The 23,737-nt window shown below is 42.0% G+C and overlaps 1 protein-coding gene and 1 non-coding gene across 5 annotated transcripts; one reads left to right on the top strand and one right to left on the bottom strand.

The window, feature by feature from the left end:
- The first annotated feature begins 192 nt into the window (after positions 1-192).
- Positions 193-22,473, top strand: LOC146173067 (uncharacterized). Of its 4 annotated transcripts, XM_084583125.1 has the most exons (10): positions 207-502; positions 5,276-5,489; positions 9,045-9,143; positions 14,062-14,130; positions 15,459-15,551; positions 16,218-16,337; positions 17,764-17,874; positions 19,105-19,256; positions 21,116-21,185; positions 22,072-22,473. In XM_084583125.1, exons 1-10 carry the CDS (start codon positions 471-473, stop codon positions 22,144-22,146), a joined length of 1,035 nt encoding a protein of 344 aa, XP_084439251.1. In that variant the 5' UTR covers positions 207-470; the 3' UTR covers positions 22,147-22,473. The 4 variants fall into 4 exon arrangements, with proteins under 4 accessions (XP_084439253.1, XP_084439251.1, XP_084439252.1 ...); XM_084583127.1 differs by lacking the exon at positions 21,116-21,185 and having other exon boundaries at positions 193-502; XM_084583126.1 differs by lacking the exon at positions 17,764-17,874 and having other exon boundaries at positions 208-502.
- Positions 4,124-4,196, bottom strand: TRNAS-CGA (transfer RNA serine (anticodon CGA)). The gene has a single exon. It is a non-coding gene; the product is annotated as a tRNA-Ser (tRNA).
- Positions 22,474-23,737: the final 1,264 nt, after the last annotated feature.

The raw sequence follows: 23,737 nt of genomic DNA on the forward strand, positions 1-23,737 counted from the left end.
CCACCCCGTTTCAAAGGGGACGCTCCTATATTCCATCCATCCATTCCATTCATTCCGTCCATCCATCCAGCTAAAGAGAGCAGATCCTCTGCCTGTAAAGTGTTGCAAAACGCAATACCGAGATAGGCGAGGAAACTCACGGTTCCAGTATTCAGTCTGGTACGTTTTTAAATTCAGAGATGCAAATCGATGATAGAATGTTCAATGCACTCGGCGAATATTTTTCTTCGCCGAGCGCTTTAGTGACGGCGGTTCAAGCGATCGAAATGGCTGCTGTCAACAGCGGCATTCATATGATAAGAGACTGCCTGCTTATCAGGCAGGATGTCAAACGGAAACTTGCCTGGATAAAAATAACGCAAAAAGAATGTCTTGATAAGGACCCTCTGCTCATGTGTCGCTGCGTGCACAGCACCCTGTAGAGGCGGCTCTCGCCCGAAGTGCTTGGCTGATTGGGGAACGGAGTAAACATGGCCAGCTGCTACGGCCCCAGAGGGAAAAGGTTAGTTGCCTTCATAAGTTGCGCTTGAAGATTCACGGATGTTTTGTATATGGTTATTCTACCTCTAGTCTTCTGTATCGACTGACATCGTTAGCCTACCAAACGGCGGAGTTCATAATTTACGCAGGCAACGGCACTGTGTTGTTTTCTGGTCTAAGCTTACCTGAATTAGTTATAAAATGTAATCGTATGCTTGAAAAACACTTACTCTGGTCGCAGCGCCACGATATAAACATTAATGCAGCAAAAGCAAAAGTAGTTAGCTGCCGAGCAAAAATAATCTACTTGAAACTCAAAACATTATCAGATACGCTGGCGGTGAAATGGAAGTTGTTAATGAGCTCAAATTTCTGGGAGTTTTTTTTTTTGTTTTCTTAGCTAGTTTAAGCTGATATTCGCAAAACAATGCGATTTAGAAAAAAAAAAGTATTATCACGATGTCAAACGCTGTTGCTCTCAAAGGTTAAACGCGAAATTTATTATGAACCTTTGGTATCACATTAATTTTTGCCACTTAATTTGGTCAAGCGCTACCAAAACAAATATAGCAAAAAAAAAAAAAGAAGAAACAACACGCGGAGACATTTTGAGCTGAAAGCCACAATTATCTTCTAACGTTGGAAAGGAAGTACGTAGTAGTAGTGTGGTACAGTTCAATTGAGAAATATATTATTGATTCAAAGCTATTCCAAATAAATTCGGTAAAGAATATGTTTGAAAAATGTAAAAAAAAAAAGGATGATATTACAACTGCTGGTAATGGTAAAATAGGCGTTACAGAATTGCAATGCAGAAAGCGAACTCTGCTTCACATCACAGCCTTTCCCGGAAAAGTAATACCTAACTATCTAGTTCAGTGAAAACAGTCAGCATAAGATACACCTAAAGTGATCGCTATTAAACATTAGGCCCCGTTTTCGCGGAAGTTACGTGTCAGCGGCACAATCCTTTATCTGCGCATTTTTCCGAGTGGAAGTTCGCCGTGTGGATGCATCTAGTTGAAAAAGTACTAAAAATGTTGGAAAATTATTTTGCCACATTTTGAGTCGAGCAGTTATGTGTTTTCATCGTTTAGGTATGTTTATTCTTAATATTGTTGCTCGGTCTGAGTTTACGGAGATAGAATGCCTCTCCCTATAGCTGTTATCGTTGCGAGCCTCCCAAATTTTTCAGGCACCTGTCTTTTCCTTCAGAGTACATCAAGTGACGGACAGAGCTGAACATGCTTACTTAATGAGCTTCCGTGGCCCAATAATAAAATCTAGGAAAAATAAAATTAAAGAATATCCACATCTCAGCCAACCTCTTTCTCCTGCATTTTCAGCGTGGGACGGGCACCGCTATGTATTTTTGGCAGAAGTATGCAGTAGTATCTGTGCCTATAAACAACTACAGCAGGTTTTTTCACCGCAGAATGGTTGGGACACAAACTTCTGTATGTATACGCCTAGGTTCGTGCGCAATAGCTTTTTATTGTAATGATGCAGTGATAGCTAATATTTAGGCACAATAGCTCTGGGAACATGCCAGACACGCTTCACGCTCATCGGAAGTGCCCACTGAATCTTCAACCTAAGTCTTTGGAGGGATGTCGGGTCATGATTAAGTACAGAAGCTTCGAGAGCTCTTGCGCTGTCATAATAAGCTGAACAAAGTATTACTCAACTATTCTCTCCACTGCGTGCGTGACTTTAGAGCATTAGCTCTACGAGTTCTTTCTCAACGTCGTGTTTTTCCGCAATCCAAGATCAACCCCGCTGGGGTGGCGCAGTGGTTACGGCGCTCGACTACTGTTCCCAAAGACGCGGGATCGAATCCCGGCCTCTGCGGCCGCTTCTCGATGGAGGCGAAAAGCAAGGCACCCGTGTGCTGTGCGATGTCAGTGCACATTAAAGAACCCCAGGTGGTCGAAATTTCCGGAGTCCTCCACTACGGCGTCTCTCATAGCCTCAGTCGCTTTAGGACGTTAAACCCCACAAACCAACCAAACCAACCAACCAATCCAAGGTCATGTGAGCCAGTTTCAAAATGGGAACCCACGTGATCGTCGCATAGCAACGACTTGCATATACCATGAGACTATGGAGGTTGCATACCACGTGATTATAATGAAACCATACCACATGACTATACGACAGTCGCATAGCAACAACTGACGCATGGATCCAGCACTTAATTGGCTCCCGCACATTGAAACATTAAAGACATTAAAATATTTTAGTCATTTTACCAAATACTGCTGAGGGTTCTAGTGTAAATTTTGTATATTTTGAGTGCTATAAGAACAGAGCGGCGAGGCTCCAGCACTGAAATGCAGACTTATATTTTCGTTTCGCTAAATATAGCCCAGCTGAGAAGGGGAGGGGGGGGGGGCATCGACGGTTGACGCCTTAGTTCCACCATTTGTATAAAATGTGTGAACCACCCGTTCGACGCGGAAGGTTCGTTGCGGTGTCTAACGCTTAGTCGGGTTACGTAGCCCAAACTTCATTATTAAGTGAGCTCATAGGTTCGCATCAGCGGCGTTTTCTCTCCCAAATTCTGCCTCCCCCCCCTCCCCCCCCCCCCCCCCCTTCCGGGGACCTTAAAACGGCTATTGCGGCCGAACGGTTTGTCTCAGGACGTTCCGGATGATGCCAAACGATTTGGCGTTCTGCGGTGTACACACTGGTATCTGAATTTGGCTCGCAGCGCTCATTTCAGATATAACGAAGGAGTGCATCGTATAATGTGAAGATGATATATACTACATGATCCGAATAGCAGCTACATTGATTACGGCGTTGGTAAATCAGTTTATGCAAGACCGAAAAATAAAACAAAGTAGATTTCAACCGCGAACGCTCGATGATCTCTCGCTGCCTCAACGTCGTCGACCAATTTTGTTTCAGAAGATCACCAGAGAAACATTCACTGCGGGATAGGCTTTAGCTCAATGAAAGTCCATGTGTGTGTTCCAAGGGGAAATGATTTTTAATCTTCTAGCACTAAAACATTAAATCACAGATTTAGCCAACACTTCTGTATCCAAAAGATCTTCCTGAACTCGAAATGAACTGAAACACCACTCAACGCCAGCGCTAAGAAATTCGCTTCGCTGGTCGTGACGCCATCGCACCAGTCGGAAATCTCACGTTTTTACTTGTATGTCTCTCGCGCCGGCCATGGCAAGTCCTAAGTGCCATCAACTTCTATCCGTGTGCAGTATATCAAGAACACATATCTACTCTACTTTCTTCTTAGGTGCGTTACGTGACCCGAGAAATAGGATATATATATTGTTACGTTACAGACTACTACGATGAAGAAGATGAGGAACTCGGTGTATGGGGACGCAAAAGAAGTGTGTGTGAGTTGAGGTGCCGTCTGGCTGTGGTACACCGTTGTTTTGTCTGAGGAGCGTTGCTTTATGTGGCGACATCTGGAGCGTTACAATATGTATATATATATATATATATATATATGAAGGAAAGAAGCCAACAGTCGGCGAGGCCAAGGAAAGCGTAGGGGATGTTACTTTATGTTCTTTTTTTTAATGTTTACTTGGATAATCAAAGAAATTAGTAATGTAATCTTGTTTAGGGGAAGATAATTAAACACAAAGTAGCAGAAAAAACAACGTGCCGATGGTGGGAACCGAACCCACGACCTCCGAATATCGCGTCCGGTGCTCTACCAACTGAGCTACATCGGCCGCTGTCCCCCCTGCTACTTGCTTGGGTATTTATGTTGTCTGTATACAAACCTTGAGAGTGTTCACCAGCGCCACCCTCAGCCAAAGCGGCGGACGTAGAACGTCCTTTGTTATATATATATATATATATATATATATATATATATATATATATATATATATATATATAGGTGGATGCAGCTAGCACAGAAAAGGGCTAATTGGAGAAATATGGGAGAGGCCTTCGCCCTGCAGTGGGCATAGTCAGGCTGATGATGATATATATATATATATATATATATATATATATATATATATATATATATATATATATATATATATATATGAAGAAGGTCACAACGAAAAATACATTAATACTGAAGTTTCGGCCGGGGACCAGCCTTCATCGGAGTGAACAAATTTGAAGTTGTAAAAAGGCTTTTAAGCCAGCATCTATCAAGAAATACGACTCCCAACAGAACACATCTGGCTGTTTCTATGCAATCCAAAATGGTAAATAAATCCATACATATATTTTGGTATAAAGAATACTTGGGGCTGAAAACCGAGCATTGAAGTAAACCGAAAGAAAAATGCAGCACGACGTGCAAGAACAGCATAATCGCACTTTGCCTACCACGCGAAATCGTCGGAAACGTCTTGTTTTCCTACAATTACATTTAGTGTCCCTAGGGAATCTTGGTTTTGCCTGGTTTTGGGGATTTAACGTCCCCCAAGGCGACTGATGTTATGAGAGGCACCGTAGTGGAGGTCTTCGGACATTTCGACCACCGGGGGTTTTTAACGTGCACTGACATCGCATAGCACACGGGCACCTTGCTTTCCGCCCCATCTAAAAGCGTCCGCTGCAGCCGGGATTCGATGCCGCATGCTTGTACACAGTAGTCGAGTGACCTAACTGACACCGCGGCGGGGTAAGGGGGCTTTCCTTTTCCCCTTTTACTGTAAAGGACGGACGCACAATAGTAGTTAACCACTGACCTCGTGTACAGGCATCATTAATGCATAATGCGCAATTGGGACTTATGTGTAGATCTTCCATACTAAAATAATAATTCATCTTTTTTTTTTTCTTTCAGTGGTTACGTGAAATTGTCAGTCTTTCAAGAGAAGCAGGTTCGGTGCAAGATTACACTTGGAAGAACATACCTCCTGAATGAATGCGTCAACTGCGGGGATCTCACGCAGACATCGTATTTATTGAAGTGTCCTGATTATTTGTGCGATGAATGCTTCGTTACGTGCATGCCGTACACTTGCACGAGGCATAAGCGGGAGACTTCTAAAGAGCAGGTAAGATACACCATTAGTGTTGTTCCTTTGTTTCAAGAGTGGAACAAAAGGAACAAAACTGACTAGCAGTGCTGCTAATCAGTGCTAGCATTAATGCTTTCCGGGAAATAAGGAAGTATTACATGAGGTGTGTGTGCCCTAGCAGAACGAGCTCCAAATCAGCTGCGGTTTTTAAACAGTTCTTTTTTCAAATTCTCTCAAAGCTATAACATTGTACTCTAGCTGTACACCTACGTGTGGTGCTATATTTTACACTTGGACTCTTTTATGAATTTCAAACTGTTATTATCAGGACCATCTCGTGTGAATGTTCTGGCCACAATATTACCGTAGGATATTGTGTGGATTTGTGATGTATCATCTGGAAACTGTTGATAATGCGGCCTCGAGAAGTTAAAAAAAAATGCCTTCCATGCAGCAACAATTTTAGTAATAAACAAAAACAAAACAGGAATTTGCATAGTTAGTCAACAGCAAAATAGGTGCATAGCACTGCTACCTTACGCCGCAATACCAGACGGCGCAGTTTCATCCATAATGACGGCAATCAAAAGCGCGGCGCAGCCTCTACTGGATCTCTCATAACCCATCACCTATTGGCCCAATGAGTGGCTCAGACCGAGGTCGAGAAGCACCGTGTTTACGCATCTGTTGTCCGTGAAGGCCGAGGAGCGACTGCTGCTAGGAGAAAAGAGCCCGAAAGGGTGTGCGATCGACACGCGACTTCTCAGCCCGCAGTAACGCGCTTGTACCGAATTGCCCGGTGACGACCGTGACGACCGCGACTGTGATACGCGTCCCTCATTGGATGCAGCTGTGAGGCCGCTCCGCCTTCTCATTGGCTAAGACGCGCGACGCACCGCAACACCACCTAGGCTCACGGTGTCGCCACCGTCTTCTTCGCATCTCGAGCTCACTGAGAGAGAGAAAGAGAGAGCAGGCGTCGGAGAAGTGCTACGCACAAAAAGACCGCGTGCCAAGACTTTTCTACGAATCAAGGCTGAAAAAATATGGTTTGATGCAGTGATATGTCATATTTATTCATCGATCGTACTTTTTATACCGATGTGATCGCTCATAAGCCGTATTACTATTGTTGTAAGATAACATCAGTGTTTGCCAGGAAAGTGTACTGGAGAAATTATAATATTAATTTTAATGCACCCTGCAGACAGTAGTCGACTGTGGCAGCTTATGCTCCTGCCAGAAGTGCGCCGCTAAAATGAGAAAATGAAGTCAGAAGTGAAGGGGGTTTCTCTACAATTACAACAAACTGCCACAGCTATGCTCCGCCATGCCTAGTACAGGCGTGACCTTTGCAGAGAGCAGCTTTGTTCTTTTTTTTTTTTTTTTCTGATCCTTTGAAATAACGAGGGTATGTTGAATGGAGCCCTCATGTTGCGCCGCTCCATGTGGGCTCCCTAACCCGTAGCTAGCAGTGGGCTGCCAGTATTGCACTGGGACGAGTATGTCAGCAGAAAGCGCGCCAGTAGCGTGGGTACACCGTATGCACGTTTCTGGATTACAGAGAAACTAATCTTTTGGTATATTTTATACATCGAATTGTCGACGTATGGTACTACTTCGCTATCCCTTGGCATTCGATATGTCCGGAATCGATTGTAGCTCAAGCAGGAATTTCATGCGTTAGCAACAAGCCTATTGTTAAAGAAAATGGTTTTCCTGGATATTTGTGAAAGTCAACTGTGATTATATTTCCAAGGATGCGTAATATATCGGACCTGCATGTCACTGCATTTAAATTATTTTTTAATTTTAATTAAAATAATTAAGCTTCTGAATTTAAATTAATTTTAAATTCAGTGCACCTTCGCTTATTTATGTCTGCGTTCTTTCTGGTGCGCTGCTGCTCAACATTAACATTGGAGTGGGACTCGAAACTATTGGCTATGCTAAGTAGTTTAAAATGGTGGAACATGTTTTCTTACTCTTGTCGAAACCTTGGGGCCATCTAAAGTTGGCAGCAAATGTTAATTAGACACGAGTTTTGCAGAAAAACTTAAGAACTGTTATTCAATTCAGTCACCGAATTTATATCAGCGTACATGGTTGCCGGAATTCTCTACCCCTCAGGTAGCAATAGGACGCGACTACTTCCCGAGTCAGATACAGGTAACTGTTTAAAAAAAAAAGAAGCCTTATTCAAACTTTTACGGCCGAAAGTACTATAACACTTTTGACCGAATATTGAACGAAACTTCTTTTGAGTGTCGTAAAAATATGTCATTGCGAAATAGCAAACGCAATTCTTGTAAATACTATTAAAATGTTTGTGCTTATGACAATATGCCAAGCATTTCGCCTCTGTTTAAAACAAGCATCGCGATAATTTTTGGGCGTGTTGCTGCCATGTGTCATCCAGCGTGTGATGGACCATTACCATGCTTTCGTGTCGTTATAAAGAAAAAGAAACAAATGTCCAACATGAACCATACGCTGAATGTTTCAAAGAATTTCATACAGGTTTGTATTTTTAAGATAGCGCGCACTTTGTGCAGGTTGATGGTGTAGTATGGCGGACATTGTTTTCGTGTAAGTGCCAAAGAACGAAATGTGTCAGCTGCTATTACTAAATACTGTTTTTCGGGCAAGAGCACGAAAACGATTTGCTTTGTGGAAGAGTAATAAAATGACAGGCGAACCTAGTTATGAAATGTTATATTCCGTATCGTTGTTGGTAGTGTCGAAGGTAAAGAAGCTCTTCTGAAGACATTTCAAACTTACCATTGGAGGTTACTCAGTCATACATGGATGCTGATTGATTGCGATGGCAACATGTTTTACGGCCATTTTAATGTAGTAGAGTTTTACTCGATTCTCTTGAAAATATCGCGTGCATAATGCCATTTTATGAATTTCACCAAAAACAAATATCAAGCAGAGGTCCCGCCCCGCAGAAAACCTGGCATTGGCGAAAATCTGTCGTTGTCAGTCTCATCAGTCATTGCACGAATGGATCTAGTCCCCTGGGAACAAGGAGTTCTTGGCGCCAGCTCCATCACTGTTAATCACTGTTAATCACTGGGAAATATTCGAACATAAATTCTGTTACTAACACATTTTGTAGCAAAGACAATGTGAAGAATGCACTCTTACGTGCTTCTATGTTCTGTGAAAATGATATTCCTGTGATAACTACTTAGTGCTGTAAAGTTAATGAACCTCAGATTTTTTCCCTTTACATTTATTTACACTATACAGCCATCTTCAATGTTAACAGGTTCCTGGGATATATTAAGCTGGTTTTAGGCCTAAATGCAATCCAATTTTGCGCTGAAATAAAAAGAAAGGAAATCGAAGAGAACAGATTTTCTTCAAAAGAACAGCCATACAAATGTTATAGGCGCATATAAGCGGGAAAGGTGTTCAGAGCTGTAAAAATATTCAAGAGCACGAGAACCGCCCAATAGGAGTGTTCAGCAGCCCGCTGTCATTACATGGCTGAATCGGTTGTTTAAGGAAACCTAACTGTTTGATGCCGAAGTAGTAAGTAGCACAAAAAAATTGAATGAAAAATTTGAAATTTTTTTCCAGGCTTTACGACTGTCTTACATCTATAAGGACAATATCAACACACTACAAATCGAATGTCCGAAATGCCCTGGAATCTCTAGAAAGTGCCTGGAAACAGCGGTATGTAAGCCATATTTTTCATTTTTTCATTTAGTCTGAATTTGTTGTGCAAAGTGGTGTTTCCTGAAGCCATACCATTATACAAAATGACTACATTGCACATAATGAGAACATTGAGTGCAATTTATGAATCCTATGGTTATTCCTTTAGCAGCGGGGTTTATTTCTGCTTTTAAGTTTTCGACTCATCTTTCGAGAGTGTATTGTTAGCTCTGATTCAGCGCTAGTTGTGTTTACAGCAATCAGCTTACGCTTTAAAACAACGCTCTTTTGAACGACTTGATACAATATGCTCCAGAGCGGCTATGGAACGTAGACATCTAAACAAGGAGGACAGCACATATGCACGGACTCGCGTGCATCATGTCTCTCATGCTGCAGTTCTACCTCTTGCCGCCATTTTAGAGCATCGTACATTATTTTCTACTTTCAGAAACCACATTTCGTTCTGGATAGATACAAAAAGTTTCATGACTTGACATGATAGATACCCGTTAGAACAGCTATGTTTTTCTCTGTGGGAAAAGCAAGCACGTTATTATTATTACACAAATAACACAGCGCCATTCCAAAGTTTACAGCGTGAGGAGTTCATCATCATCATCATCCGGACTATAACCGCTGCAGGGCGAAGGCCTCTCTTATTTTGCCCCAATTACCCGGTCCTGTGCTAGCTGCATCCACTTGACCCCTGTGAATTTCTTAATCTCACTCACCCACCTAATTTTCTGCCGCCACCTACTACGCTTACCTTCCCTTGGAATGCAATTAGTTACTCTCAGAGACCAGCGGTTACCCTCTCTTCGCACTACATGTCCTGCCCATGTCCATTTCTTCATCTTAATTTCCTCTAGAATGTCGGTAACTTGAGTTATTTCTCTGACCCACTTTGCACGCTTCCTATCTCTTAACATTACACCTACCATTTTCCATTCAATGACCCTCTGCTTTGTCCTCATCTTAAGTAAAACCCTTTTCATTAACCTCCATGTTTAAGTCCCATAGGTCAGTACCGGTAGGATGTAACTTATTTCAATTTCGTGGTCCATATCTGTGGTCACTACCTGTACTAAGTAGACATAATCGCCCACCACTTCCAACGCTTCGCGGCCTATTTTAAGCCGCTGTTCATTTCCCAGGCATTACCTTAGTCTTCGGCATATTAATCTTTAGACCTACATTTCTCATTATTCTGTTTAGATCATTTATCATTAGTTGCAGTTGGTCACCTGAGTTACTTAACAAGGTAATGTTATGAGCGAATCGCAGATTATTGAGCTATTCTCCATTGACCTTGATGCCTAACTGTCCCCATTACATGCCTTTGAATACACTGTAAAGAGAGCTGTAAATAGCACTAGGGAGATCGTGTCTTCTTGCCTAGCACTTTTATTAATTGGAATGTTTTCACTTTCTTTACGCAGAAATATGGTTGCTGTGCAGCCACTATAGTATTCTACCAGCAATTTCACATATGACTCCTCTACACCCTGATCTCGCAATGCCTGCATGACCGCTGAGGTTTCGACTGAGTCGAATGCTTTCTCGTAGTCAATGAATGCTATGTATAGTGGCTGGTTATATTCCGAGCACTTTTCTATCACCTTATTTATAGTGTGAATATGATCGATAGTAGAGTACCCTTCCGAAATCCTGCTTGATCCTTTGGTTGATTAATGTCTAAGGTTGTCCTGATCCTATTACCAATTACCTTGGTAAATACTTTGTGCGTAACTGTTAGTAATCTGATTGGTCGGACATTTTTCATGTCTTAGCTTCCCCTTTCTTATGAATTAAGATAATATTAGTATTTTTACATGCTTCCGGTACTTTTGATGTTATCTGGCATTGCGTATACAGGATGGCCAATTTTTCTAGCACAATATTGCCTCCGTCCTGCTGCTTTCCCTCTTTTCATGCCTTCTGAGGCTTTCTTAACCTCGCCCTTCGTTACTGGCTGAATGCCTGATTGCTGTTCATTACAGCTAATTTTATTATTGTCCTGACTACTATGGCTGCTGTAGAGGTCCGTATAGAACTCCTCGGCTACATTGATTATCTTGTCGATGTTAGTGACATTGCCCGCCTTGTACCTCAGTGCATACATCTGATCTTTGCCTATGCCTAATTTCCTCTTTACCGCTTCTAGGCTACGACCGCTCTAAGTTTGAGCATGCTCAATTTTTGCCATGTTATACTTCCTTATGTTAGCCACCTTTCGCCGATTGATTAGCTTTGATATCTCTGCCAGTTTTATCCGGTCTGTTGGGTTGGAGGCTTTCATACTTTGACGTTTATTAATCAAACCTTTCGTCTCCTTAGACAGTTTGCCGGTATCCTCTCTTTCAATTCTACCGCCTGCTTCTAACGCGCACTAAGTAATGATATCTCTGAAATTATTGCTTCTAGGCTAAGGTCGATTTCCTCGGTTGGCACTGAGTATCTATTCTGCAGCTAGAGCCTGAATTCTTCTACTTTTCCGTCTACTGCCAATTCTTTGATGTACTTCTTCATCACTAATTTGTTCCACTCCCTCTTCAAAGCCAGATTAATTTGACACTTTACAATCATGTGGTCACTGCATCGCATCTTTTCGATTACCTTTACATCGTGCATAATGCCGGGGTTAGAACACAATATGAAATAAATTTCATTTTCAGTCTCCCTGTTAGGGCTTTTCCATGTTCTCTTCCGGTTCTTACGTTTGCTGAAGAAGGTATTCATGATTCTTAAGTTATTTTGTTTAGAAAGCGTAACTAGTAACTCCCTCCTGCTATTTCTTAATCCAATGCCATAGTTGCCCACTGCGTGGTCTTCAGCTTGCTTTCTACTCACCTTGGCATTGAAGTCGCCCATCATTACAGTATTATGTGTTTTTACTTCCCCATTGCCGATTCTACATCGTCATAGAAGCTTTCTACTGCGTGGCCATCTTAACATCACGTAGATGAGTAGTTAAGATGTTGTTTATGAGACTTCTGAATTTCATGCAGGCAAGCTATGGCGCAGCAGATCATGCATTGTTGTGTTGATGCTCTGGCAATCCTTCATTACACTTTGGCTGAAAAGCTATCACTCGAGAGAAAACGATATACAAATATGGAAATAATTGGCCCAATTTATAAACAATACAGGGTGTCTCGGGAAGAGTTTAAGTAATTTTACAAAATAGCGCTTCAAAATAGGAACAAAAATTACGAGCCTGTCTTAAATCTGCTTGAGAGAGGAAAGATCTAAAACCACTTTACAGGAATGTTTTCATTTACTGCATCGTCATTGTCATCCTACTATTATCATCATCACTTCACTAATGTCATCATTATCTTTACCTTCAGTGGCATAATCATCACTACTGTTATCATTATCACTAAGTGTATCATCATTTTCATCGCTGCTGTCATCCTGACATTAGACAGAGATTTGCTACCAGTTTATCACGAGCAATCCTGGTTAAATCAGGCTTCAAGTACTTTTATGCAATAAAGAAAAAAAAAAGCCCGACGTGGAGTGTTGTTTTGCGCACTCGGCTGTGAATTGGAGTTACAGTGGTTCGATTATCGGTCGAGACAGCTTTTTTCTTCACAATTTTATACGCCGAACCCTCCTGGATGACACTCCTTGTTTTCACTACCGGTGAATACTCCTGGCGAACGGACAAGAACGTCACCATGAGCGTAGAAGGAATGTCGCCCAAAGAATTTACAGTCTTTGCCGTGACGGCCACAGTATTCAGAAAACGTTCTACGAATATCCAGCTGCTAAACTAAAACACACCAATTAACTCTTCAATTATGGCAGGTTGGAGTTTAGTGTGTAGGATGAGTTCGAAGCCGTGAACAAGACGATGCCATACCATTTTTTGAAACGACGAAAAACTCATTTTGTAAAGGTCTGCCGTGCCAGGAATTACGGCGCTTCTTTCCATACGCAAGAAACGCAAGACACGCTCTGGAAGGGCTGGGAGCTTGCGCAGTGATGACGTCACACGGTGACAATGGCGCCACATTCGATCCGCCTACTCTACTGTGACGTGTAAAGCTCGTTATTTCAATTCGTCGTTCATTAAAATAACGTCCACGTAGCTGGAAATAACTCGCCTTTCTCTTGCATCATGCTGCGAGGCAAAATAACGTACAGGGTCGTCCACCCTTAGGAGGAACGTGCGAGGGCACTCTCTTTAAAGCCGAATTTCTGCTGACACGGCCGCATGTCGAAGCAATGCGGCACAGGCAAAGAGGAAATTGGAGTTTTGGTTTCGAATATGCTGTCATTCACTTTCGTTGCGCAGTCGAGTAGAACAAATTGACTCTCCGAAAAGAGCGGCTGCGTGCTTGTGTGTTCACATTAACAGTGGACGACCCTGTACATGACGGGGCGCAATTCTCCTTGCAGTTCGAACTAAGCGCCATGCCAACTTCTCGCGTCATCAATGGACTTTGCTTCTACATCGAGTTTCTTTCGCATCGCTCGTTTCGTATGGAAAAAGCATCTGACTTTCTCGCGTTGCAGGGACTTAGATAACTTTGATAATTGAAAATATAATTAGGTGGTTTTAGTTGATTATCTGTATATTTAGAGGAGTTTTGCAGCACATTGCTTCTGCCGTGGCAGAGAGTTTGTGCCTGCAAATATTTTTTTCTTTTATTAGCCCACTATATTCCCAAATGACTCAAGTCTTCCCAGAAGCCCTTTACATAATAATAGATTCGATCTTGTTTGAAATTTGCCGCTTTTTTTGGGTGTAAACAGCAGGGTAGTTATCATAGAGTTCACATGCACACAAAAATGTTGTGGAAACTGCTTACTAGCGGCGTGGCTTCTAAGTTGTGTGAATCAAATCATATTCAGTTCAAGTACAATAAATTTTGCGCCATTATTTAATGACACTGTAATAATCCCAGATTAATTGAAATTTCAGGAGCACATCAGACAGATGCACCCCGAACTTTTTGAAGACAAGCCGGATGGGCGATCCGACAGAATACTGGTAAGTAATTATCCGACTTGGCCTCGCACTCCAATCGTGAACGCACTGCTGCGCCTCTGCTATCTGCTTTTGGCCAGAGTCAACCGAAACAAAACATTCATAAAAATGTGTACTCCGAGGAACTTCAGAGCAAAACTTGTGGGAGCAGCGGCCAGATTTTGAAGAGTGATCACTAGCGAATGTGAACACAACAGATCGTGTTTCATTCTTCGTCTTACGGCGGGAGGGTCGCACTGGGGCCGTCTGATTGCTGATTGGACAACCATTTTTGAACGAAAACAGTGACGATATCATTGCTGAATTAAGTAATTAAATAAAATAAACAAATAAATAAATCAATAAACTTATTTCGTACTGAGGAAACAATGTACAATTACAAGCCTGCGAAAGCTTTATGACTTTATATGGCAACGCCTGACACTGACCGACAGGGAAAAGTCACGTGCAGTGCTTTACATTTCTAACAACTCTAAATATGTAAATATCAAGCAAAAAGTACAGCTCGGGCAAAAGCAGCACAATTAAAGTTAGGTCACAAATATACACAGCTATTTCGAGAAATGGAGGCGTATGCATCAGAACCCCACAGTGACACCACAGTGGATGGATGGAAACAACTTTATTTAATAAAAACAAAAAAAGGTCTTCCAGGGTGGTCCCCTACTAGTCCAGGAGTCCACGGGCTTTTGCTTCACATAGAGCCCGATCGACCAGCCGTTTCTCACCGGCGGGTTGAGCTGTCCGCAAAGCAGCCTCCCAGGAAGAAAAGGTGGGATGGGGGATGGGGGGCACAGTGTTTCCTGGTTTGACCTCTGGCTCAATTGAAGGTCATATTCGTCTGCACGCAGCGAGGTTTGACCTCTGGCTCACCTGAAGGTCATTACCGTCTGCACGGTGACTTTGGCTTTACATCGCGTAGTGAATTTATTGCTTCAAAAATGTATGCAGTGTCAGCACGGAAAGAACCAATAACAAGAATGCTCTAATAAACTAAAATATAAAGGGCAGAGCACATGCTCTTTTGCAAACAGAGGACACACGGGCCCAGTGTGATTGGCGCTAGTCATATTTTGATTTGAACTTATCTTTTCTTCAGTGTCTTTCCTAAATACGTCTTTGCAAGACCTCGCCACTGCGTCCGTGTCCACCTTGTGCTGTGACGGAAATAAAGTCCTCCCTCCTGCAAATACTAACATGGGATTTTTAGCCTTTAGAAAATTGGCGAAAATTGGTTTGCAATTTTTATATTTTTATGTTACTTTATCTCATTGAGAAGAATAGAACACGGCAGCGCTAATATTATTAATAGGTCATATTTGCTCCCTTAGGAGTCCACAACAGTGAACTGGAATGTCAACTTCAGCAGCACTGCTTCTTCAATACATCAAATTGCAACAGTGAGCACGGTGTATCAAGATCAGGTAATGCAACATTGTATTGTTTGACCTAACACTTCCAACAACTAACACTAGGGGGGGGGGGGGGGGGCACCACCGCACAAAATTGCCCTGACAATTAGATAGGGGAAAGTGTCCGGGGCTAATTTATTTAGAGATATACTATAAGCGGAGCTGCAGCATTGATGTTTGGTCAATGTATACCAAGAGCTTCCTTTGCGTTATTGATTGTTTGGTGATGTGATCAGCGGTGAGATATACATACACAGTACTTGTGTATAATTTTGATTTTAGCAACTTTTCTTCTTCAATTTTTCTTCTCAAGCTTGCTTTCTTTGTAGTACTTCCACTGATAAACTTCACATATGTCGCACAATTTCTTTGCGCAGTTGTTTTAACGGAGCACAATTTCTTTCATCGTCGAAACGGGCTAGAAAAAAAGGTAAAAATGAGTTGAAAGTACAACAGTGGTCCCAAAAACAACTTTAGGTAAAGGAGTCTCCGGGTTAAAGCGTCAGGCATAAAACAGCAGACTGAGCTTTCGTTGTGATTTTTGTACTCTATAGTAAATTAAACTCAAGCGCCGCAGAGGAACGTCGTAAGTATTGCTTTTTAGATCTCCACTGCTGCTTAACATGCGTGTCTAATTCATATGCACTGGATACTTTGCGTTCTTTTCCCTCTACCTAGGAAAGTCTTTGGAAGGGAAAACAGGAACATCCCAAAGGAAATGATAGACAAGGTGGTTCTGATCTACTTCCAGATTTCGCGAAGTCAGCAGATCTTGTCTCTCAAGACTTATGTCAAGAGGTACGTATACAAGCGAAGAAGATTTAGAGGGACATAGAGCAGCCGAGGCCTCTGTTTATAGCCGTTATTGTGGCACTGCGCGAGTAGGGTAGACGTAGAACTTGCCAAGTGAAGCTAAATTGCATTGAAAACAAGTACCTCAAATTTTCGCTTGCACGACGCTTCAAAGCGTTCATATTGTTACGGGGTAGTTCAGCTTGTAGCAGAGGGCGGACACCGAAGACAAGACTTTCAAAGAGACGTTATCTGTAGGCACCAGCCGATGCTGTTTAACGTCGTCTTCTCTCCAAAAACTCACGAGAGTCTTCTTCTTTCCTTATGCGTTGCACCGCCTAATGTGATAATATTATTAATAGTATTCCAAACGTTACTATCTCATCTAAGCGCTAAGCTATCTAAGCTTTTGAGTTATTGAGTTATCTTGAGTTATCTTTTGAGTTATCTTGGTCCCAACTAGAAAAGGCGCAGTATCTGTCACAATTCTCCGCGGACACATGTACCACGCCGTAAAGGAAGGGAGGAAGGTGGGACTGAACGAAGAGATGCAGTAGAGGTGCTGTAGTGGAGCGCTACGATCCATCGCGCTATGGCGTTCGCCTCATCGCACTTTAGTGGTCCAAAGTGCCCTCTAGAATGTTTTGCTTACTTGCATTATGCGACTGGGGCCATACTTGTACGTGATAACGAGCAGCACAAACCGTGCTGCTAAATACGGGGTAGGATATTGGGTGCCGCGATGTAGAGCACCGCACTACGCTGCTACGCCGTCGGGTGGTACTCGAAGATTGTACAAAAGCGCCGCCGGACAGCGGCATTGTACACACTGCATGCTGTTGCTTTTGAGACGTGTTTCACCACAATGCGTTCGTTGTTGAAGTGGACCACCTCGCGCTCCTTTCGTACTCGGGCCCCGACGTGCATATGAATCCCATCCACAGACGCCGCTATTTCCTATGTTAAAAACACTAACAGAGATCGAAAAGCTCAGTTTGCGGAAACCGCGGTTAATTCCACGACTGCTGTTTGGTATGCCACATCGACTTACCGCGGTTTCGCCTAACGGCCGCGAATGGCGCTGCTCGCGCACAGAACATGCAGTAAACGACGCGCGGCGTCGGTGTATGTCGTCACCGGCGGCGTCGGTTGCCAGATCAGCTAGCTGTTCACGAATAAGCGAAAAGACTGGCATTCAAAATATCTGCTGCTCCGATGGAGCTGAAACTTCGAAGTAGCTTGATACATCCGAAAATGGTGCAATAAAGAGTTTATATTAGAAAACTGGTGTCGTGAGCCCTTTAACGCATTATTGGTTAAATTTTGCGGCTTTTTGCCTGCATGCATTGAACTTTATTTTTCATAAAAAATGGAAGTATGAGCATTTTTGTCCAAGGCCGTGCAAAGAAACCTAAAGTAACGCTTGTTACAGCCTACAGCAGTGAACAGTGTTGCTCCGGCGTGTCCAGCTTCTGCCAATCAAGATCATGGAATTACCGTTTGTCGATACTGTAATTCCCCGGACTATAAAGAAGATATAAAGGCAAGTCCAAGTAGTACAAGCGTTTGGAGCAAACGTGCTTACTGCGAGCGGTTTGTTGGTCAGCTAGTAAGTGCATTGAATGTATCTGAAGTGAAAGGGCGAAAGTAGGTCTTCTGATACGGCACTACGGAGGCTTAAAAAAGCGATAGGGTGAGTGGCCTGGAGCTAATTTCAACGTGACAGCATTAGGCGCCCCGTTTTACATAAACAGCAAATGTGGCCGAGGTACCAGTCGCTGGCAAATAGGGCTTTTTTTTAGAGGGAAGGGTAAGGTGGGAATCAAAACTGCCGTGACACCTGGACACCGAGTTAGAGACCACTCCTCAGCCACTCAGGCACGTTCTTATACCTGCGTAAACGTAGATCGTTATACAGAAGTCGGATGGTCTTTCCCGCAATGTGGCGGCTTACGGCTATTGGCGTAAGCGTGAGATAACAGAGCCAAAAGTAAAAAGATTGGAAAATAATTAATTAACCATATGAACGTGTGCAAAGAGGATCAGACGGAATTCACAGTGGAGCCATTAACGTTCTCGTGTAATATCCGTAAAATGGGAGCCTAATTCTCCCGTTCAATATTTCAATTTGTAGCGCCAGTTGTTGGCCATGCCGCTTTCTTCGATGATGTGAAATGCAGAATGCGTTGAAGCCGAAGGATTATCTTCGGGGTTTTGCCGTCTGTATGAACAACATAAATTTTCGGGCAGCTGCGTGTGGAAAGCGTTTCTGTCTGTTTAGGAACCAAATAATTCATTCCGGGAGAGGATGACCCCGAGAGCGGCATGACATGTCACTGAGGTCTGAGCATAGAGGAAATAGTCTTCCAGGGGTCGCAGTCTGACTTATGGGGACCTGGAAGCAGTCTTCACGTCTCAATCCTTGTCATAAGTAGGAATACGTTGGAAAATGTGCCTTATTGAATGTTTAAAAAATACTTAGTCTGTGCTGCTGTCGTGCCCATTATAGCCTATCATGTTCGCAGTGGATATGTATTGTAAAGCGTGAAATAACCATCGGCTCTTTGAAAATAGGCTCTTAAGGAATTCACGAGGAATAATACATGTTAACAACAATAAAGCATTTCCTTCGGTGTATATACAAACAGCAACAGAAGTGTAATATAAATTTAGACATATAAGAGTTTAAGCAATAGAGTTTTAGGGATATTACTCACAGTTCCTATAACCGAATGTTTATAAATGGCACCTTTTTTTTTTTTTTTTTTTCCAGAAGCACGAATTGATCTGCCCATACCGGCCCTCAGGGCTAAATACTTTTGGCGGTAAAATGTTGTCGGGAAGTCCCTCTTTTGGCGACATTGGAGACACAGGTACAAAACCCAAAGAAGCTGCAGGTCCAAAAACGTTGGCGCCTGAATTAAGGTGAGAATTTACGACCTTAAATTGGCAACGAAAGATTACATTGTTTTAATGAATTTGAAAATAATAGCAACATCATGTAGTTATAATTAGGACGTGAGAAAGCAATGGAAACGTGCTTTTGCACTAAATATGAAATGCTGCCAGAAGAAATGTCGTAGATAATGTACAGCTGCATTGAAAGGCGTGTGCCCGAGGAGATAACTTTTGCTAACGATATAACATATCCGACCATAAAATTTCGAGGTATTTACATCCAACAGAAGTTTCAACGGCTTCGCGGCGTCTAGAATGAGGGACGTATTTCGGTTTTATATTTTGGTATGCAAATTCTAACCTCGCTACGTTTTGAATGGTAGTGAACTTTCGCTCTTCGAGGCCCTTATGTGTTCATCACTATTTATTTTTCGTTTGTTTGAGAATTAAATCCGAAAGTAAGGCTAGTGCGTGCGTTTTAATATGTAGTGCTGCAGATGTGCAGATTACAGTAACAAGCAAAAAAGGATCAGCACAATATAGATAGATGGATTTATTGAAAGGAAAGCCAGAAAGGTTGGCCGGAATGATTAAAATCTGGCCTTCTGCTCTGCACTGGGGAACGGGAGAAGAAAGAGGATCATGATGGATGACGATTTTGGAGAAAGCGTATGAAAAAATATACAGGCACGACATTTCGCTTTACAAGCGTTAATCGCACTGCCAAAGAGCCCACACTGCCTGGACACCATTCTCATTGTCCTGCCAAGCGCCCAGCAGCAGTTCCTCCAACAGAGGCCTCTTGTCCAAACGCTTCAAGGAAGCGGCTAGTACATGGCACATTTCTTTCACGCGCGTACATTGGGCACACCAATAATATATGGTCCACAGTCTCGGTGATGCCACAAGTTGAACATTCCGGGGAGTCCACCTGTCCAATTAAATGCAAGTATGTACCTGCTCGTGAATGCCACGTTTAAACGCAGTTTATGTAACAAACATGTATGATGGCGCGGAATTTCACGCGGAACATAAAAAGATAAGCACAAAGACGTCAACGCATATGCGACCAGTGCATTGCCAACGCGCTTCCAATATTGGGCCGATATTTTGTGATGCATATGGGTCGACACGCCTGACACCTTATTAGCATAATCGCAACCGAAGCGCCGATCTTTGTTATGTGCCACTCTGGAAACACGTCACTATAGTGCTAATCATTTTTAACTCGCGAATGTATACCTTAGGCTGCGCCGCTCACCATGGTGGAATGGCCGTGAGGAGGTGCGCGGTTAAAATATATCTTCACTAATGCGGAAGAAGACTGCAACCTGCTATGAAGTATGATCTGAGTATAGCAACCAGAATAAGATTTTAACGCCAATCGATGATATGGGCTTTTTCCGCACAGCTCAAAAACATTTCAGCCGTATTGAGGCAGCAAAACTCTCAATGTGTAATTTTTAAATAAAGCTAAGGATTCTTAATGACCTTACGTAAAGTCTACAAACCGGTCAGGTATTAGAATACAACTGCTTCTGTCAGAGAAATAAAAAATTATTCCGGAAATAAATTCAGCCGTACATCTTCCACGCGTATATGAATGTGATTTCGGTGGCAGACGATACCGCATCATAAATTGAATCATATATACTACGAGAAAAATTACAATTAAGACAGTATATCAGTGAGAGTGAGATTTCTTTCCGTTCATATATTCATATGATAACCTTAGATACCTCTGTTGGTTCGAGTTAATAATTATTTCTTAGTGTGAATTCGCTAAGGTTGTATTGATCAGTGTAACTAAAGCCCTTGCTTGACCTCGACTTGAACATCTTCTGATTTTTAAAACTAATTATGATGCGCAAACTACTTTCAAACAGAGGAGAAGGCAGCTACGAGTGGAACAAAAAGACGTTTTACGAGGTTCGAGATCTTCAAGAGAGAGCGAACGTGAGTACCGGCTAAACTTCACAGGGCAACTTAAAGAATGTAGTGCGTTTTAGGATTTATTAAGGAATAAAGAAATTCTTCATCCATCCAGCTTACCGCCAATATATCTGGTGCCAAAGCAGAAAAAGTTGAATAACAGCCGGTTCTATTAGACACTGTTATGGGTTACGAGGATATTCTTGCAAGTATTAACTATTTTCTTATTTGATACATTTAAATGTGGCTAATGAGACCATTTTCGCCTTTTCTTTTACATCTGATGCCTATAAATTATTCCCTAATTAATTTATTGGCCTAATTATTTTTTCGAACACATTAAATCACCCTCTATCGATTGACACCACTCATTAACCTCTACCACTTCCCAATTTCTCGACAGTGGACACGATTTTGCGTGTTTGCCTATAAATAATTACCTAGTTAACTTATTGCCCTAATTATTTTTCGGGCACAACATTACGTCACCCTATATCGACTGAGACCACTCATTAACCTCTATCACTTCTCAATAACTCACAACTGCTGCGGACACGATTTTGAGGACGCATTCTGCGGACAGAAATCTGTGAACATAGCGAAGTAATGCTTTCACATTAAAATTTTCTGCCGAGATATGAAAAGTATTTTTACACATGCGTCTTTGTAGTAGAAAAATACCACCCTAGAAGAATTTTTTTTTGTTCGAACTTCTGCGTTGTTTGGAACACATGTAAGCGGTGCTTTCAAAAAACTACGGTATTAGAAATTAAAAGATGTTTATGGTCCTCGCAACTACTGTGTGTATTTGCAAATAACAGTGAGATGAATGATTTTTGAATAATATATGGCTTCATTTGGGTTGCATATCTTTATTATAATATTTTTCTCTCATTTTGTATTCATTTAGGAACTGGAAAAGAAGCTGCGCCGAATAGAAGAGCCGCTGAAGATGATTATCGGACGCCTTGAAAGGGGCTTTTAAAAAGCACAGTAATTACACTCCGTTAATCGAAATGAAGTGGAAAAAGTCAACGTGTACACGTATGACAGAAGAATTGTCTTTCAAGAATTTAACAAAGTTTGAATGAAATTATTGCGGGAGCATAGACATATATCGTTAATGATCACAATGTTTGTTGTCCGGGTGTGAAAAATATATTAAAAAACAATTATCCAGAATTTCAAAGCCTGCTTTGAAAATAGATGTTGCGTATTGGTGATATTTTATTGCGCCGCTAACAATGTGTTTTTTTTTTACATAGAAAATGCGTAATAAAGTATTCATGACATTCTTTTAGTATTTGTGCGTATAAACAACACAAAATGCGTGCTGTCGATCTCTTGTGCTCGATGTCAAAATTTTGAATGCTCGTGTGACAAAAACTTTTCATCGCTCTTAATTCGAGCAAGACACGTTTACGAGATGGTGCATTTCTTCCATACAAATAATCATCTAAAAGAAGACACACGCAGGAAACTGAGAAGAGGACACTATAGGTGCGGGGTAAAAAGGACATAAATCTTGCGCGGCTGGTTGCAGAAGCTATGAGAACAGGTGTTTGAGAATAGTGGGAGTGAGAATGCAAATAATCGGCCACTGTATGAGAAATATATAAATCAAGTGAGTAGGCTATTTGGTGCATTGTATTAAGGATAAATAACATTAACCAAAAATAACGTGCGCAAGACCCTGAAACGAGGTCAGGAGAGTGGCTGGAGGAATCATGAAAATATAGTTTGAAAATCGGTACTAGAAATATTTTTGAGATCAGGGGGTCATGCGGAATTATTGTTATACCGGTCGCGTGGACACAGAAAGCCCACCACTGAAAGTATCTAGACCATAAAACCCAAACTAAATGTTATTCAGCTGCATTATTCTGCCATTCTGACGAACTTGCACGTAGTTTAGAGCAATCATGATTTCGCACAGTTTGAAGAACACAGATTTTGATATTAAACTGTATAGTGTAGCTGGAATTATGTCAACTTTTCTTTCCCTAATTGCTGCGTAAAATATAGTAGCCAGCTACGGTTGCTGTAAATGAACTGCCTCTCTATAAAATAGCGAAGCTACATGGTTTAACAAGGAGCAGCAGGACCGCACAAAGCTTTATACATAAAGGGAAGGTGCATCGGTTGGAGATTTCGATGAGTTTCGAGCAATTGAATGATTATAGCTTGCACTTAAAGCATGCGAAATATCTTGGCGGTAACACTTGAAACAATGGCGCAATTAGCGATTAACACCGTGACAGCTATCAGGCTTCGCTACACTGCACAGCGACGCATGATGACGTCATTGACGGTACCGGTAAGTTTTCTGCATAGACACACTTGGTTTGAAGAAATAAAAACGAGGCTGCCGAAAACAAAGCTCTAGAAATCTCGATTAGCACCGTCAGAAAATGCGCAGCACTACGTGGGCGAAGGCAACGACCATCAGAAATGGTACCGTCCGTGTCGTCATCACCGAACTTCTCTGCAGAACTTTTGCGCTGTGAGGAGCAGCTCGATTTTTAATCATCGCATACGCCATCAGTTTAAACGCTAGAGCAAAATCATTTTATATG

This window comes from Amblyomma maculatum, chromosome 11 (assembly GCF_055883805.1).
Source record: "Amblyomma maculatum isolate TAMU_Amacu chromosome 11, ASM5588380v1, whole genome shotgun sequence".
Classification (NCBI taxonomy): Eukaryota; Metazoa; Arthropoda; class Arachnida; order Ixodida; family Ixodidae; genus Amblyomma; species Amblyomma maculatum.